The sequence below is a fragment of the Anopheles ziemanni genome, chromosome 3 (assembly GCF_943734765.1).
Source record: "Anopheles ziemanni chromosome 3, idAnoZiCoDA_A2_x.2, whole genome shotgun sequence".
In the NCBI taxonomy this organism is placed as follows: Eukaryota; Metazoa; Arthropoda; class Insecta; order Diptera; family Culicidae; genus Anopheles; species Anopheles ziemanni.
In genome coordinates, this window is record NC_080706.1 from 43,754,552 (window position 1) to 43,774,294 (window position 19,743).

Consider the following 19,743-nt stretch of genomic DNA (forward strand, 5'->3'; position numbering starts at 1 on the left):
TCTGTTCGGTTCACACACTTCAATTTATTAAAAAAGAGCATCCAGTTTCTTACAGGCTCATGTTTTGATAATCTGGCATCCGATGTAGCTCGTTGGTAATGGCTGATGTTGCGATGAGGTGGTAGTCGATACTTTGTTATCCTGCGGCTCGCTGCTGGTATCCGGTGGATGGATGATCAACCGGGCGTACGACCCCCCCTCGATTGAGTGACCGTCCACGAAGCCCGGGTTTATGCATACGCATCGATTGATTTCCTATAGCGAATGGACAGAATAAAAGGCAAATGGTTAAGAAATTCGTTGGTAGGGAGGCAACACTTGTTGTATATTTTGCATTTAGTAACACCTACCCGCACGTATCGGTTCAAGGCACTGGGACACACCATAATGTTGGGGACGCGATTCAACCGTCCGTATTCGTTCAACATGTCCACATCGAGCGGTACATCCTCCGGTGGTGGATTCAACGGGTAGAACGTCGCCTGATGGAAGAGATGGTTATACGCGCGTTTGATCTTATCGCTTCCACCACCCGCCGCCGTACACTCCGCATCCATCAGCTGCTTGATGATATCCACCGTGGTAACGCCGACCTCGAGTCCCTCGCCGACGTTGATCACACACGGGTCAGGCAGCAGGTGTAGGTTCTTGTAAAAACTTCCCACCTTATACGGCAGCGTGGGATATACGAACGAACCGACCAGGTCGTCGTGGTTCGCCACGATGCACACCTCCGTCCGACCACCGACCGCACCCATGATCGTGGCGATGATTTTCTCGAAGTACTCTTCAAACGGTTCCGCAACATCCGCATACAGCGAACAACTGGCGTCCGCAAATGGACCGGTCAACAGCAGCACGTCGGGTGGATCGCTCGTACAGTACTGTAAAAGCCCGGACAGTTTCTCGTACAACAGATCGTCCCGGTCGGTGAATGGCGCACTCGCTATAACCATCGTTATCGGCCGCTCGAGACCGATCGGAGTGCGTGGAAGGGTGAGTATCCGCTCGTGATGTATTCGCTGCACCGTAAACAGCGTCCCCCGGGGGTTGATACCCTCTAGCAGGACGGTTTGGCCCGGAAAGAGCGACCAGCCGGGAGTGACGATCTTGCTGAGGTCCAGCCTTGTCCAGCGCAGCGTGTTTTCGTCAAAATCAACGATTGACAACAACCGATTGGTCGTGCTCTTCTGAGGAGCTTCTCCACCAGCAGCTGGTTCGTCCGCAACGATTCTTCCCAGAACACGGATGGGTTCCGAACTCGGATAATCCACGTGACACACCTTCACCCCGTCAAACCACGAACTTGTGGTGTCGTCTTCGTGGTTCACCTGAACTTGTCCATTTTCCTCGTCCCCTTCCTCGACCGTCTTCGACGTGGAGGAGTTCGAAGATGCACCTAATCCGGCACTGTCCGCATCTGTAGTGTTCTCCCGTTTGGCATCGGTTTCCTCAACCAACCGGCGACAAATGGCGTTCCCAGTTTCGTAGATCCGATCGCTCAGAATCATCACACGATCGTAGCTAGAATCAAACATGTACTTGCTGCTATCGTTCGCGAACTTTTCCGCCTTGAAGGACACGCTCACTCCGCCCGCGCGGTGGTGTCTTTCATTGCCAGCCGATTCTTTCGTGCGCTTCTCGCTTTCGGTCTTTGCATCCGCGTCGTCCGATGCGCCGGAGGGCAACCAATTGATCTGTTTCAGCAGCTGCGCATTGCCGTACGTGTACACGACCTGGCCGGATTTGCTCGGTGCATCGGGAGCGACTTTCTTCAATGATGTGGATCTTTAAGAATAGGGTTAAGAAACAAAGAAGAACAATCAGTTGATGACTATTGTGATCTTTTGATGATTTTAGTTCGTACATTTTTCTGATATTTTATCCCATTTTACTTACAGTGGCGAATAGGTAACGGTTGTAAATGCACTTCCTCCTCGAATGCATTCCGGGGTGTTTTTGTTTTGTTGCAAATAAGATGTAGATTTTTTCGTCTGAAATTAAACGACAGAAATCAATTAAATGCATATGTTACAAACTATCGGTAATCTTAGAAAGATGTGTCTACTATGGTCAGGGTGTCCACTCAGATTATGATTTCAAATTCCCGGTTTTTTCCCGGTTTTCCAGGTTTTTTCCCAGCTTTTCCCGGTTTTTTCTAGTTTATGCAGGTTCACTACATTTCGATTGCTTATAGTAGATAAACTTGGCTGTTATATGTCTCTATGGTTTTTTAGGTAGGTCAAAACTGCATGTAAGTTATGTCTTAAAGAATACTTTTAGGAAATAACTTCAAAATTTTCAAAAACAAAAACTATTGAAAAACCGAAGGAAAACAGGGACAACACATACGGTTTGGGATTATAGAGCATCGTAAACTGAACTTTCATTGCAACAACACACATTGCTTGAGCGTATATGTTTTAAAAGAAAATCCTTATAAAAATGTTAAAGAACAACTTCATTAATGACATAAATAACAAATTAATTTTTAATTCGGCTCAAAATTAGAAATGAAAAATGTTTTTCCTTCGCTCATAGAATTTGCTTAATCATAACATTTTTCAACAAAAGAAGGGAGATGTAGCATACCTGTTGTACATCTTCTAATATTTCTATCAAAAGACACGTTCATAAACACGTCGATACAAATGATTCACGTTATCAAAATTTTATGCAAACACACCAACAACTCAAATGAGCTACATTTCACCAAGAATAAAAACTGATCAGCACACTCGTCTAGCGAATGCCGCAATACAATGAGATCCCATACCAAAACAACCAATACACCTGCTAGAGAGTGGTTAACAGTTAAAGGTAAAACAAAAACCTTTATCCATATCAAACCATTACTGACAAATAGAATGAAACATACATAATTATTTCCGTATATCTGCAAGCATATAAATCGATCAGATCACATCCGAAAGGTACATCCATAGTGACACATTCATAACAAGTGAAGCAAGAGATTGCACCGCGTGCGATCGTCCCGAAACAAGCAACCTTATAAACTCAACAGGATAAAGGATCTCATCAGGAAATATTGGTAGAAGGACAGGAGTTTGCAATTGAAATTTCAAAGGACGGATTTGAACGCTGTGAATATTTTCGTACAATATCATAGGAAGCGATTAGCTTTTCAGCTAGTAGATTTACTAGATTTAAAATAACTGTTTTGGCTACTATCTGAAGCATATACAAAGACATTTGGTTGCTTTGCCATTTCATATCGAGTGTTTAAACAGATGATCAATGCTTTTACAATTTCAACTGGAAATCCCCGTTACCATGTTACGAATGTTAACCCTCGATGCGTTTGTCTTTCGTACACATTGCTTCCCTGGCGACAAAATCATCATGCTTTCTCGCTTTGCCTCTACGCCGGCACTACTGGAAGAAACGAAAACGCAATATGGATACATTGGACCTTCAAACAGCTGACAACAAATGTCGCCCTTAACAATTGAAATGTAGTGACAATTTTAAAGGAAAATTTAATTACGCTACGAGAATAAAATATGTAAATCTCAAAAAAATATTATATGAAAAATATTCCCGGTTTTCCCGGTTTTTTTCCCGGAAAAATTAAATTCAAGGCTGATTCCCGGTTTTCCCGGTTTTCCCGGTTGAGTGGCCACCCTGTATGGTTGATGGAAAGTTTATTTATTTATTTATTTTTTTATTCCCCGATATTTGTTTGTGACAGTAAAGGCCGGTTTTCCGTTTTCCGCGCCTATTTGTACCTTTTTTCTACTGCTACAACACATAAGGTTGTACAACATAAAATCATCGTTTTTTTTACTCCCCTTGAATTAAATCGGTTTAAGAACGGTGGAGTATTTAGGGTGTTTGGAACCCAACTTGAAGAAGAAAACTTCGTATACTTCTATAGAAGATTTCTTCCTTTAGCTATCTCAATTTTTCAATAATGAATCGTTTCTCGTATGATCAAAACCAGCATATCCTCGCTATAAAAAATCGTTTTACTTTGTTGTCCGAGTCTTCCACATATCTGAGGGGAGCAAGGGATGGTTAGTTTTCGTTTGGTTTAGAAGACACGATTATCACACACGCGGTTCGTTATGCTCTGCCCGATTCCCACGGCCGATGAAAACACTACACACTCCCGCTGTCGATGCAGGTCACCGTTATATACCGTGTAAAAACTCCTTTCCTTCCTGGGGTGTCGACTCCTCTATACTCGATCGCCGTTTGATCTCAACTTAATAGACGAGCATGTAATCTAGTCACGAAACTTTAACTGAAACCGTGCACTAGAAACATGTTCGCCCACAAAGTGGAGTTTGTGAATGTGTGTTGATGATGTCGAATGATTCTTCTCGTGCAGCTTAGAGAGCTGGTTTTCACTACTCCATCGCGAGGAAGCATATATGATGATGCTGGTTTTCCTGTTTTCCTGGATTTACCCTCCCTCCATGTGTTACATATGATGATCACGACCTGTAAAAGGAGGACATCGGTGGTATGTTCTCTCTCTATTCGACTTCTCTCGACTTATTTTTGTAAAAGGTAGTTTTTTTATCCTAAAAACAAATTTAAAAGTTTTATCTGAACATTTAGACGACTGTTGTGTAAAGAAAGCAAAATTCAAAGTGATTTCATTCGACCCAAACCGGACGCCATGTAATTGAATTTCTCACGGGAATATGATGATGAAGAATGATTGTTTTGACATCGGGTTTAATTGGCACCAAATTTGACTATGTTTCTTAAATGCAACAATCACCGGGGCGGCCGCACGCGAAACCAACAAGAGGAGCTTCATACACGACCACATGGCACTGCATTTCGAAGGACCGCACGACGAGGTATGTTTAGATTCCATTAGAGATGACGCTTCCGCATACTGTGATGCACACTTTTTCGTCAGAAATTCACTTCGCCGCGTTTTTTCCGATGTGCTTCCAGAGTTTCGTTAATGAGTGTGGATCTAGTCACAATATAGAAAACACTGTGAAGGCACTAGATTCACACCCATTATCGGCGCAATGGAGAATTGTTTTTAGCTCACGTTTATTTCAATTTTATTTTTGCTCCAAACCAACTTGAACGCTTCTGTCTTCGATAAGATTATTATTACAAAATTTTAAATTTGACAATGATTATTACACTTCGATTTTCTCATACTTTACTTATTTCAACTGTTTTCGGATGACAAGCAGGGTGAGGTTTCGCTTGTTTTACTCATCTTTTTTCACGAGATTACCCCTCAATTGGGATATCTCATACCATGGATGAATCATGTTGGTAGAGTATTTGTTGACCGTTATATTTTTTACTACAAATGTTGCAATACACGTGCTTATATGACACATATGGCTGTATTGTAATACATTTTCTTCAAAGCTATTTCCGTTCCACACCCACTTTTTCGGTTGTAAGTTTGCATTAAAATTTTGAAAAGATAATAAAGTTGAATTCCATTCCTTTTGAAGTTTTGCAACCCTTAAAACCACACGAATCTTTCTTTTTCCAACACCTTTCATAGTGACGGAAATTCATAACTGATCGTAACAAAACCATACCTATTTTTTCTAGCCCATGTTCATGAAATGTTGCCACGATGTACACAAAGATTTACATTCCCCTACTCGCTCGGGTTGGGCAGGCGCCGTATTTGGCTTTTCACCACCCCCAGAGCACAGCAGAGTGTCCAGGTCCAGAGAGGCCACCCAGCCATACAGCAGCGAGATAGAAGGGTATGGCGGAAAATCAAGGCGAAGGTTGACGACCTTTCCGTAGAATCGACCACAAGCCAAGAATGAAAAATAAAACGGACCACTTGAAGGCAGCAAAACTTATTTCCTCGCATAAGCAGAAAAGAGAGGAACAAAAAACAAGCACTTGTTTTGTGTGGAACCCAGAGCAGAGAAGCTTCTTTTTGAAAGCCCCAGAAAAGATCGCGATTAAAGGAGGAACACACAGAGACGCGATGCGGAATAGTTGCTTATTGTCGTTTTCTCGCCCAAGTTCTCTGTTTCCTTTTCTCTGTCCCACTCGTACACACACAAATATATATTATGAAAACGCAACACTGAAAACATAATTATGTAGTAAATTACTTGTGGAAGCTGATGACAACAATGAACATTGTATAGAACTACAAGGGAAAATACTAAAGCGTTGCAAAAGTCCATCCAGTTTCGGTTCGGCCATTATTACATACAGTTCAATTTCAACAACAAATCGGACATATTTACCACAATCGCGAAGATTTGGAGGCCAAAAAGAAAAAGACAAACAAACATCGTAAACAGAAAACATAAAGAATGATTACAACCATTTTGTAGTGCTAAATAAAAATAGTACACAAAAGTTTTCTTTTTCTGTTGCCTACTGCGCGCATCTCGAATTCTGTAATCTTTCCTTTCGAACACAAACGATCGTGGCGAACCCGACAGTTCACTTGGAAATAAACCCCAACTACAGCAACAAACTACCCCCGTAGCGTACACACAAGCGTGTTCGCTTGTTTTGCACGTTCTTCTCAGGGCACCAAAACGTGAAACAAAGTCGTCGACTACTGCGGAAGAAAAGAAAACCGCATCGATGACGAAAGAGACGATGACCGAGGCACGCGCGCTCTAGAAAGTAAAGGGAGGGTAAATATGCTGATCCAGCAACATCCGCGGAAAGAGTTAAAGAAAAAATCCACGCGACCGCGCGCGATCGTATACCCCCCCCATATTTTCCGATAGCGGGTTTTGATGGTGCGGTGGCGAAGACCGTATCTTTTTTGCGCTTGCTGTCTGTCTTACTCTTACCAAAGCTGTATCTGTTGTTTTTCGATTCGTTTTGGCTTCTCTTGGCCTAAGGACGACGCGCACGATGAAGAAACGGTCAACCCTTAATAATAATGCCTTGACCAATCATTCTTTCTTCCAGAAAAACAACAACTCTTTACCCTACCATTTCAAGTCCCCGTCCCTTGCCCTTTCTTCACTCCCGTAAGCAGAGGCGAACAGCCACAAACACACGCACACATAACACGGATGTGCTACCTTTTTTCCCTAGTCCACGATGATTTTAATTCTTTACCCGTTCACCTCCTCCTCTTTGTATTTCAAAAGCAAGCCAAAGGAAATTAATTGTTTCTCCCTCTTACGTGGGGTTGCTGCCTTTTCCCTCAGCGTAGACGTCTGATCAGTGTTCTCTTTTTTATGCTGTTTCGCATATCGAATTCTTCCTCTTCCACCGTGAACCGTCGCGAGGCTAATATAAGGGCTTTTCTCGAGTCCGAAAAGAACCATTCCGATTCTGTATATTCCGGTCCACCGACTGTATAGGAGCGCGAAAGTCGTTACCGTCCAATACAAGTACCCAATACTACACCTCTTCTCTACACCATAGACCAACCATCGCCGATGATGGTTCATAAAGCGCTAGCGTCATGGAGAACGGTCATAGCGTTTTTTACAACATCACCTAACCACAGTGATCCTTAACGATGACCGAAAGTGATGCTGCGGGTAGGAAGAAAATGGAAAGAGCTTTCTTGCTACTACCCCTAACCCTGGCGCGCTGCTTGCCGCACTCAGGTGAGCTTCTTTCTTTAAGCTCCAACTCACTCTTTCCTTTCCTCTCTCTTGTGATTCGCTGTGTTTCGTCGATTTTACTCTCTGAGAAGGAAGTGAAGATCAGAAAACAGACGCGAACAGAGTAGACAAGAAAAGATCGAAGAAGGCTTGACGCGCGGACCGGCATCTCCATGGCGTTAGGCATGTGCATGGGCAGCAAAAGCCCGGTTGTGTGTGTGTGGTGTTTGTATGGAGTTTTGTAATTAAAAGAAACAGTACACCTCAGTGGCTTTCGAACGAATATCGACAAGTCAGCAGCTAAGACAATTTTTTACATGCTCTTTGATGCGCCCCATGGAAACCACACACACCGGACACCATCCGAAGCTGGACGATACGGTTGCGAGAGCTGTGTGAAAAATGGCGGCGACGAACAAGCAAGATGGCGGCGATGATGATGATGATGGTGTTTAAGAAAAACCCCAGCGACTTGTTGCTTTTGCTTCCTCCTGGAAAACGTCTCGGACTACCGCAGTAGTAACGCATTAAGAGCAGCGGTGATGATGATGGCAATGATGATGACGACAGTGATGATGGCATTTTTCCCAACCCCATTATTAGAGATTTGCCTTTGCGCGCCCCTATGTGTGTGCTGGCCAACCCGGCAGTTCGGTTGTTTGTGGTAGCTGATGATGCTGAGGCGAATCGATTTGCTACTTCCTGCGCGCATCGTCGCCGTCGCTTTTCTTCGGTTAGTTCTTTATACCGCAAATGGCTTGTGAGTTAAGATCCTCTTTTTTATATAAAAAAAAAATCCTTTACTCAAGTATTAAATAAAACTGTAGCTTTATCCACGTCTTAAACAAAAAAATGACACGGGCCGTCATACGGATAACGTTGGTGCATTGCCATAAAACTACATCTCTAAATGGATATTTCAAGGGGAATGGTGACGGTAATCTATTGACTCAATAAGCAGTAAGCAGTCGACACACGCGGCAGATTATCTAGAAATATGATGGTACCCCTCCGGTCTTCAACTCTACCTCCGCCACAGCCCTATCTATTGGCAGTAGCACAAGCCACCACCGCCATTCATCCAACAGAGAACTTATGACCGGGGAATACGGGACTGACTGTCGATAGCGAACCCGGTAGTTCACAGAATTATCAGCGCGCATATGTTTGTGCTCCAGCAAGCTGGCAACCCTCGCCTCATCTCTGCGCCTGCTTACGTCCTTGCGGTTACTATGAGGTCCTTATCTTTTTCCTTCTCTCAGTGTGCTCGGAACAGGGTACCGAATATACCATTATCAAAGCGAGATAGAGCTATCCATGCACCGCATCATCCTCCCAGCCTCATTGTTACATACACAAGATGTGTGTTCCTCCCTAGTTCGGTCCATCGATTCTTGTGACGCAATGCGGCAGAGCATGTGTTCGTTGATGTCGCGGGGAAGAAAACAAAAGTGGTGGACCGAAGAACTCGCCGGCGAGCACACGCGTGGTGCATGCGCAAGTTTCTATCAACGACATCGTCTCTTTTAGCCGGTTCCTGCGCTGGTAGCGCCGCGGAAAACTTAGGTTCGTTTCACTACACAACTGCAACGCCGAGTGAGATACACAGATATAAAACTATGGAAAAACATAACGCCTGAAAAAATACTTCATTAGTCAATGTCTGGCGGGCCTTTCCAGAACTAGTTTATTTTTAATCAACTGACCGTCATTTTGGCTGACTAAATCAGTGCAAGTGTTTTAAAGTAATCAAGCAAGTAAGGCGTAAAATGCTATGACAACTACGGTCCCAGATCCACGCGAAAGAAAATCATCTGTGATGTTATCAATATCATCGCTCTCGTCTAGTGTTCTTGGCCAACAAATTAAAAAAATCTTCATCATAAGATGTGTGCAGTCTTTGTGTGTTATTCACCAGTTTACATAGCGACGTTGGCCATTTAGCTGTATGGGTTCCGGCGCGGACTATTCAAACAGGGGTCATCTACCGATGTACTTCAGAAGCATCGTGCGCGCTGGGAAAGATGTGTGATAACATGATGAAACTAACTAGAAGATTCATCAAGGGCGCGCACGTGTCATGGGATCGTGGCTTTGATCGTAAAGAATCGTGGCGGTACACACACGCACACATTAACGCGTCTTTCGATTCACTCAAATTTCTGGTTAATACCAGAGCTATGAAACGACGATATGAAAATTCGGTACACATCCGAGAAACGCTACATTTTACACAGAAAACTATTTTCGACGCATTCTGAGAAATTCACTACGTTTTTGTCGATCTCGTATGCCAATTTGACCATCCGCTTTCTTTGTCCGTCAGCTTCGTCGTAGCGTTTCAATTGAAGTATAATCGAAAAACTACTGTTCATGCTTTGCTGTTGTGTCTCCCCTCTCGTCGTAAAGTAACGAGCCAAGAACGATCCCCTATCACGCAATGCATCAATACGCCGGCCACAGAATGGCAGAATTCAAAAGGCGGCACAAACGGAGGGAAACAACTCGAAACGGAGAAACCAACCAACAACACGCTTTCTGTCTTTATCACTCCAGATGCGAAACTTCGATTGCCACTCGGTTTCCAAGTAGGCTTTGTCTGGTTTCTTTGCTTCTTTGATGTGAACACGGTTCAGTCACCCAAAACATGCGCGCGCGCTGTTTTCGCTTTCATGTTTTCTATAATACGGTTTTTGTTCGATATAATCTGCTTTCTTCACATTATTCATTGATACTATTCTAATATCCTCTAAAATGACGATAAGCAGTAAATACTCCATATTAAATAACCACTCCACATACCGACAACGGTTCACTACACTTACTCTTATTTCTTCGACGAACCAAAACTCTGCAGTTGATCCAACGGGGTGATCCAACGTCCAATAGTCCAGTACGTAGGGTTATCAGATTGCTCACTCCACACGATCTCAACTAGCTTGGTTGTTCTTTTATCCAGTGCGCAAAAGAACCACCGAAAAAATCACGTGTAGAACATATCGAAAGCACGACGAATAACTGTTTCGAGAAAAAAATGTTTTCAACAATCACAGCAACGCACGACTTCCTTTCCTCGATTCCAGAGAAGACACTGCTCCGCGAACGACCGTTAATTAGGCTCAACTACACGCGCGCAAGCGCTTGACCTGGTGTGCGTGAGCACAAATCCGTGCAAGCAACAGTGCCGGCATGGCGACGGCGAACGATGACGACGTATCGCGAGACAGAATAGGACAGGGCCGGACAGGAAGGCGCGCGCTTTCAAGTGTCCGCCGGTTGTTGGTTGGCGGTGATCGTGGTGTGCTGTCGGGAGGGATCCAAGAAGGGGTGACGTTACGGATTCCAACGCTCGCCACTCTCTGCCGCCAATTTGCTGAAGTCACACAAACGGGGCGCTTGGGGCCGCTTCCACAGGCGGCGGCCATTTTTCTTTTCTTTTGCAATCATACGGCTTTTTTTCTCCATGATCGCGGGGCATAAGCAGTACTTGCGATTTGCACTCTTGCCGTGTCTGGCAGTAAATTACACGGAACTTTGCGCGAGTTCATTAGCATCGACAGTCGAATACACAGAACACCGATTGTCCAAAAGAGGCCATTGGACTCTCGCCGTGAAGGGTAACCGTAACCATTCATTGTTCTGTTCAACTCCATTTTGTTCTTCTTTCAAGACACTGGTTGTAGCTTTTACTTTTAGCTAAATCATTTTTCAATCTCACATGGAAAATGCTAAACTTACGAGGAATAGTTCCAAAAGGCGCATTGTACGCCTTTTCAACGGTGCGGTAGTGATACGGGGGTCATCGACGTGGTGAAACAAAAGCAAGGGTCCGCCACGGCGGAAGCAGAGAACCGCCAAAACCAACGTTCCATGCAGCCCTTGTTCAAAAGCAAAGCCATTCCGTAACACAACGAACCACAGAACAGACGACGCTAAACTAAATCCATCATTGCATTACATCTATTTCTCCAGTCCCCTATGTCGTGATCAGCTCTGCTGCGCTGGTATTTGTGCCTTGACCGGCTTATGTACATCGCTTAACCAACTGCGCACACAACTTACGTTAAGTTACGGAGCGAGTTGACGTTGTGCGTTCTCGCTCTGACCAAGCCAACCGGATACCGACACATGAGAAGTTGAGAAGTAGTACGACGAAGTGAGATGGCAAGTCAGTCGTGCAAGCTGAGAGACAACGATTTTGCAAAAGATTCGCTCTAGGAGCATCGCTATCCTGCTCTAGTGTGTCGCTACCAGCGTGAAATAATTGGATAGTCCTTCCTACTCTCTCATTAATCGACGAACTTTCTATATACTCACCAGTTCTTATTGTGTGTAGGTATGTGCGGCTTGTGTTATTTTTTTCGCGCCTCTCGTGTGGATGTGTCAGTGTCGGGGGAAAAAGGGATTACATTTTGACAATTTTATCGACAAAAAGAACTTCTTACCAATCCAAGTGAAAGAATAATCCAGATTTAAAAGCAGCCTTATGAGTTAAAAAAACATTTTCAATCTACTATTATTTCTATTCAATTGATAAACCACGTACTAACTGAAACTTGGACTAAAACAGGAGGGAAACCGACACCATTGTACAGGGTGTCTCGAAACAAAAATTGTAATTGGCCGGCATTTGCTGATGACGGGATATAGTGAACAAGCATGAATAATATTATACTTTAACAAGGTGTAGAAAATTTGATTTTCAAAAAAGAATAAGTTAGAAAAAGTTGAACTTTGAGGACCATCCATCCAATTAGTCAATCTTGTTCAGGTTTTCCTCTTCAAAACCTTACATTATAGCGTACAATACCTATCTAAACGATTTTAGCTAAATTTAGCACACACCAAACTATGTGTATCTAGTCTTGCAAACAAATGTATAAAAAATTAGTAAAAAAGGAAAAGGGGCCCATAATTCATTTGCTGAAAAGGATAGAACAGAGTTAAAATAAAGAAACACACTAAACAAGGATGTCGTTTTGACGAACAAAACACGTGGCCGTAAAGTTGAAAATCAACATGGAAAAGGAGAGAAAGCCAGTACTCTTGTGTATTGTGAGCTGGAAAACCTCCCTTCTGAAAATCCTGCAAACTATTGTAGCTCTACATTGGACCGGCCATGGCGATTAAAAAACGTGAAAATGATCATTTTCGAGCGCCTTTTCTGGTTCTGTTCGCACGCTTCAACCGATTTCCTGACGTCAGTGGAACTAAAGACCATGATGTCCGTTACAGATACTCTTCTTCCACGGGTGCTGGGCATGCTGTTTGTTGCCTTGGTTTGACGGTGTTACCGAAAACTCAGCGCAAAAAAAAAACACAGCAAACTAGAATGTGGTACGGCAAAGAAAAGAATTTAAAAAAACTTCAAACCGCCCCGGATATTACCACACAACCTTTAGCTATAAGACCAACCCGTGCTACCCCGGCAGAACCGAAGGTAGAGTGCGAAGGAAAGGAAAGACTTGATTAGCTTCCGATGAAATAAAGTCTAGTCATGCAACTAAATCGAGATTTGTTCGTCCCAGCAACATACATCCGCCAGAAACTGGCCGCAGAAGGAAAACCTCTGACGATGGGCAATTGGTTAGTGAGGTTAGAACCATCAAGAATTTAAGATTGTTTAATTTTTTACTAGAGATAGTGGAACCTTTTAAACATCACTATGGGCATTGCTTTTTTTGGAAAATTCGTAGTAGTTAATCCAGTATTACCGATTCGGACTTAGTGTACGTTGTATCTGTTGCAAATGCTATGCTCGGTTTCGCAAAACAATGCCAACGCTAGTAACAGCTGGAGTGGAAAAATACTGAAACAAACGGAAAACTTACTTCACACCACGCTTCACGTGCGCTTGAGATTTGTATTGCAAGCCCCGGGAGCCAAGAAGCGGAATGGCAAGATAATGGCATGCAGAGTGGAAAACCCTCCTCCTGTAAAAGGAAAAACGCTATGGGACGACTCTAGCACGCTTTAAACGCAGAGTTATTCCACCGTTTTCTATTCGGCCGAAACAGAAAAAGTCGTTCAACTCTTCCCCGTCGATCGACGTTGGATGGTCCGCAACACTGGTCAAACTCTCATAAACTATGAAGCACGCATTTTGAGGCATGAAGATAAAGAATAATAAACGAGAAGTACAGGATAGCGGATTTTGCGATGAAGAAGCGAAGAGGTAAAAAAAATGCAGAAAAAGGGGACGAACCGTAGAAATGATTTAGAGAGCAAAAAAAAAACGGTGAATGCCAAAATAAATCGTCTGTTGCAAAGGAAACCTGAAATATGCTTAGTATGAACAACAAAACGTGTACGAACTAAAAGAAAACACTAGCATATCCAACTGAAAAAGGACGGTTGAAATATCAGCAACGGTCGCGATCGTCTAGACAGCCTTGAAACAGTGTGATGTTAGAAAAAAGCTCCGAGCACTCCAACGATGGAAGGAATTCAAATTGATAATTCAAACATCACACTCATGTAGATGAAACCGCGGAGAAATGCTTTCAAAAATATTCAGTTATTTTTAAATATCCATACCAAATAGAATGATTATCTTATAGCTAGTGTTTGTCGAATTTTATTCAAGACAAACAAGCTCAAGCGATGGTCCATCATGTAACATAGTCTTAATAGGATTTAGATTTTCCTTTGCATCACCAATGTGGGCTTCTTTTCGTTTTGTTCGTTTTTATCTGCGCTACCTTTTATATTCAAATCTTTGGCTTGGGTTCACTGCTTCCTTATGATTTGGGCTTTCTGGATGATGGATACTCCTTCGTATCGTGATGATGGATCGTAGAATGGTTTGATGCGAAGAGATCAACCACCGGCCCCGATACACACATTGGCAACTTTGGTCGATCATCAGCACCACTACATGCTCGTGCTGGAAACAGTGCCATAATTTTCTGGGCTACCAACCATCGATACACCACTGGTTACGAAATGTATCTTAACCCTGATGGCATTGTTGGCGGTTTTGGTGCAGCCGAAAACGGTCGAAAAACTTTTGTCGTTTGATATATCCTAGTTCGATCCAATAGCCCCAAAGTCCCCAACCATAAAAGATTGCAACGACAAGACGAAAAGGAAAGCCTAAAGTATACAAAACTGTGTACAGCAGAAAGAAGTCCTTTTCCCCAAAGTTTTCTTTGTCACAAACAGTTGACTATCTTTATGTTAAGATAAATGTGGTACCAAACGGTACAGTTCTTCCACCATAAAACACAGTGCTTGGGTCTTTCGCAACTGTAACAGAATTTCCTACACTCTGCTACCTTAATTGCCCGTTTGCATCATGTGCTTCGTTGGCTTTCACGTTTTGCCGTTCGCGAACGCAATGTTGCCAACGGTTATTACACGAAAGACGCCGCGCTTGGGTTGGCTTTACAGGAGAGCTTCTTGTGCTGCATGACCCTGAGAGAAGAGCCGGATTCGTCTCTGGCTGTGTGTGCGATTTCGTGTGAAAACATGTTGATACATAAGACGCCGGGCAATGTGCAGGTGGTTTTGGAAGGAGAAGAACGGTTAATAAGCACCAACACACCGAGCACACCGAGCACAGGACAGAGGACTTTTACATAACGAAGACGCTAGATCGCTCTCCTCCACGATGGAGGAGAAAAGATCGCCGCGATGATCGTCGATGAAGAGAATGGAAAGGTACATTTTTCTTTATGTTCCTAAAAGACGAACCACAAGTATCGTGAATGGCTGGCAGGGCGGGAGGGGGGGGGGTTTGGGTGGGGGTGGGGGGGGGGGGCGGTAGAAACTATTACTTGCAACAACAACAAAATTACGCTGAAGGTGCTGAGCTTGCGTGCTGGATTGTTGGCTGAACACGAAGGCGGAAAAAAATCTTCCATTACCTTTCATTTTTTACTTTTCTAAAATCATTACAACCCACCACGAACGATATTCTGGAAGTGGTTTCGAAGTGGAAGTGGAATTGATAAAGGGAGCGACGGTAAAGAAGCCACTAGACAAAACAAAAAGACAAGAAAACGAAAGAAAAACAAAACCGCAGCAAGAAAAGCACGCGATGCGTGCGGGGGGAAACCGGGTCTGAGCAAGGCGATGCTGGAGAACGTAAGCCCGTTAATGGAAGCGGACCAACGGTGGTGACCTCGACGAGGATGACCCTTTATGCTACACCACACCGAGAGGGAAAGATTCTTTCACGTGGATATATGTTTACGGTGCGTCCTTTAATTCCGGACCAAACGAAGCGAGTGTAGGAAAATAAAATGCGGGGAAAACAACATACATGATGAGGACAGTCGTGGCGGGGCGAGTGGAAGGTGGTAAAGACATGCATGCAGCATTAAAACAGAAACACTGCCCTCGGACATCACAAGCGTAGGGAGAAATAAGACAGCGGATTGAAAGCAATCCTACACCCAGGTGAATAAACGATCCGTAAATGAGTGTAAGGAGGAAAATATGTGTATTCGCTACACTACCCCTTAAAAATGTGAACCCCTTAAAGACTCATTGTTATAAGAAATCGTAATAATTGTATGAGAAGTATTCGGTACAAATTCATGGACAGCAACGAAAACGGTCGAATATTCATTACTGCCCTGTTTATGAGCAAACGAAGCTTCTTAAAAACACACAAGACAGGATACAGGACACTCCCAAAGGTGAGCGAATGGTCACCCGAAGGGCGCAGCATCCCAGCTTCCTGGGAAGCCACAGGGAGGGCAGGCAAGCATGTGGATGGTGGTGGTGGAGGAGGTGGTTGGCTACCTTTCTCTGGTCCATTGTCCGACCGTCGGTTGAGCAAGTTCAAAATTTTACAACCAACGAGCGGCTTTCCTGCTTCTCTTCCACCTTGCCCAGCCGAGTTGTTGTGTCGTAAACATCAGAAGGGAAGAAGAAGGAGAATGTAATCGTAGCAAAGAACCAAGGGGAAAACAACCTTCTACGGATGTTTCGGCTCTGCACAGAAAAGGCGCAAGATTATATTAGCAGGGGATCGGCGAGCGAGGCACGATCATTTGCAGGTGCTTCTATCTGTGTATGTGTATGATGGTTTCTTAGGGTATTGTAAAAAGGGACACCAGCACATGCGAAAGATATGCTTACGCGCAGACAAAAGTCGATGGCGTCTTTTGGAAAATGCTTGTTTCTATATCGCTTCGCTTTTACTCACAGGATGCCAGCCGATGGACCAAAGGAAAGGAGTTATGACAACACTTTTCCCTTACAGTACAACTGCCCCTTTTCATTTGTTCACGTTCCTACGTTAATGTTGTTCATTTTCCTCAAGAGTTCCAAGACAGTAGAATATTCCATTCCTTTAAGTTGGCCAGCACAGTTGGGCCGATGGTACAGGTTCGGTTTCGCGCACTGAAAATTGTTTGGTAGACGTGTGCGCTTGGGTTCGTTACAAAAACCGCACACTTACAAGTTCTCCCTTGCCACCAGGAACCACACGGGCTGTGTATCGTAAGACAGTCGGGGAGGAAAAAGGGGAATAGACCGGGATGGCTTCACCTGGCTCTTTCCTGTACATAAGAAAACGTTGCTGACACGAAAGATATCCGATGCCGGCGAATCCAACCGAAGCCGCGCGGAAAGCGACAGGCAGGTGATGGCGATGGGCAGAAGTAAGGACGATCAGGGCTTTTGGCGTGAGAACCGAGCCGTAGAAAAAAAGAACTCACCCCGCGAAGGAAGTACCAACCCCTCTACGACGGAACCGGGGAAGAATTCAAACGCGAAAACAACCAACGATCATGTGATCCTCAGGGCAACGGTAGGCTTTTGCACTTGAGTGTGTGTGTTTTTATGTGCGCGAATGAGAGAGGAAGCTCCAAATTATCGGTAATCAGTACCTGTGGACTAAGATTACAACACTCGCCATGTTTTCGCCCTGACGCTTCCTTCAGTGTGCAATTGGTCAAGGGCAGCGTTTCTCAATCGCATGTTTGATTTCTTTTGCATCAACACCAACATGATCTGTTGTAGCATCAACAATTGCATATAACAAACTGTATCGCAACTGGACAATGACTATTGTGACATTTTTGTTTTATTTTAACTTTAGGAAAATCACCTCAAATCCATTGCGAGCTTTTCCTGGTCAATTTAAACATTTAAACGCCACAAAGTTCTTTTAAACATCAGTGGGAAAGAAACGAAGAATGTGAGTTCTAGTTTGGTTGAGACATTAATCAAATTTGAACTTCAGCAAGAATGAAATGAACATATTGAAGCATACAGAAAAAGGTTACACTCAATTCCTTAGAAGTTCAGACGAAAGATTTCAACGCTTCCGCAAACATGAAACCTCCAACATTTCCAAACAATATTTTTTTATATACAATTCAGTCCGAGGTGGATGCAAGGATGGAAAACAGTTAAAAACCGATATCACCAAAGAACACCATTCAATAGATATGGGTCATGGATTAGATATATACAAAGGGTGTATCACATGCCAGGTCTCAAAACAAACTAAGTGAAACTAAAATAATCTGCCAAGGGTCGTCTAACTTTCCGGTCAAATAATTTGCATCGGGGTTTATTTTGCAGTAATGCTTTCTTTGAAGCTTCGGTTCAAGGTTTTTCTCTGTATATGAGCGCGTGTGCCCTTATTTACGTATTGCCTTTTCAATACAACTAGCTTGGCATGCGCTTCCAGGCGTTGCGAAAGGGCGCGATGAAAGAAAATTGAATACGATCCCTTCACTCCTCCCCCAACCAGACGGCAAGAGGGGGATGTTGTGTTGCGTTCTTGAGCTGCAATAATGCTAAGATCGTGCCGAGATGCAGCACGAACGATGCTTACGAAAGAGAATGCATTACCACGTAGTGCAATGGCCAAGCGGATGCGATCATCACCACAACAGTCATCATCATCATCATCGTTCGATAAGACTAAAGAGTCTTGTTTTGACGTTGTGCTGTGTCCCGAAACCTGGAGGGGAGACGATCGACATCGATGAGCCGCAGGGGATACTTTATTGGAGCTACCAAAAGAATCTCTTTTGTTATCGGCAAAAGAAAATGTTGAAGGGGATAGTACTCATGGTATTATGGCGCTCGTTGGTTCTTCAGCTTTTGTCTTCCGGCGATCCGTTGCCAATGACCTCTTGCACACATACAAGCCACCAGAGGTAGCTGGGGTTTGGGGTGGGGGATACTTCTTTGTTTTGATTCTTCAGTTTAACGATCTCACATTTCTCTACTTTTTTCCTTCTGCCGAACTGCATTCATGTTTCGAGCAGAAAGATTTACGTTCAACAATCCGGGAGGCATTTAAAGGTACGTTTACGATGTGTGCTAGTTCTATTGCATAGTTCGATAACCCTGCTTTAGGTAGACTTTTTGTTGGGACTTTTACTGTACGATCAACTTGTGAATGACAAGTTTGGATGTAACATTTTAAAAGCAACCATTAAAAGTAGCATATAAACATCCAATGGTGCAATATAAATTATCATACAACTTTACCGCTTCTTATAAAGCTAAATTATAGAAAATAGTTAAATCACTTACCTTTGGTGTTATGCAGCCATACATTTCTAGCACATCCTGCTCCGTAGAATCCACGTTTCGGTATGTTGTTATTTTGGCCACTTTTGTGTCCAAACGTGGGGACGCCACATTACCCAGTGGAACACCAGCTAGACTGCTTACTTTAGCTTTCCGCGAGGATTTGCTCGTGTACTCATGAGCCTCCATTTCGTTTAGAAAAGCGACCGTGGGTTCGGCGCCACCTAACTTCGAAACACTGTACGCCATCCATTGCTCTACAAACTCAACCGGATCGTTGATATCGTTGTTGATACAGATCTCGATACCTACAAAGAAGCGGAATAAAAATCGTAATTGTAACGTTGTTGACGCAAGTAACCAAAATCACTGAATATTGCAGTGATCACATCCTTTCTTACTCTTGTTAATAATCTCATCTGAAGGTTCGATGCCTAGCTCATCGAACTGTTCGCGTATTGTTTCTATAGACACCATTTTAATGTGTTTTAGGACTATTTTTTCGAGGAATACAAAACTCACTACATGACTGCTGTTGCTACTGGTAGGCAAGAGAAAAGCGCGCGAACGCGACGGCTTGCTTTGACAACTTGGGCTAGCCAAAGTGCCAGCATCGGTTGTCATTTTGGCTTTTTGATAGGCTGCCAGTTTTCTCCAACGGCCAGTACTAAAATTA

The 19,743-nt window shown here is 43.6% G+C and overlaps 1 protein-coding gene across 1 annotated transcript; it reads right to left on the reverse strand.

The window, feature by feature from the left end:
- Positions 1–41: 41 nt before the first annotated feature.
- Positions 42–19,604, reverse strand: LOC131286757 (DNA polymerase alpha subunit B). The gene is made up of 5 exons (XM_058315755.1): positions 19,469–19,604; positions 19,071–19,375; positions 1,900–1,994; positions 351–1,788; positions 42–255 (listed from the first exon to the last, which is right to left on the reverse strand). The coding sequence occupies exons 1-5, from the start codon at positions 19,542–19,544 to the stop codon at positions 58–60; spliced, it is 2,112 nt and encodes a 703-aa protein (XP_058171738.1). The 5' UTR covers positions 19,545–19,604; the 3' UTR covers positions 42–57.
- Between the last annotated feature and the right edge of the window lie 139 nt (positions 19,605–19,743).

What these genes read in the sequence shown, in the direction of transcription:
- LOC131286757 (XM_058315755.1), bottom strand. Translation starts at nt 19,544, where the DNA reads ATGGTGTCTATAGAAACAATACGCGAACAGTTCGATGAGCTAGGCATC. An exon ending in AGATGAGATTATTAACAAGA is followed by an intron (nt 19,376 to 19,468) that starts GTAAGAAAGGAT and finishes GCTTCTTTGTAG; the next exon opens with GTATCGAGATCTGTATCAAC. An exon ending in CCTTGAACCGATACGTGCGG is followed by an intron (nt 256 to 350) that starts GTAGGTGTTACT and finishes CATTCGCTATAG; the next exon opens with GAAATCAATCGATGCGTATG.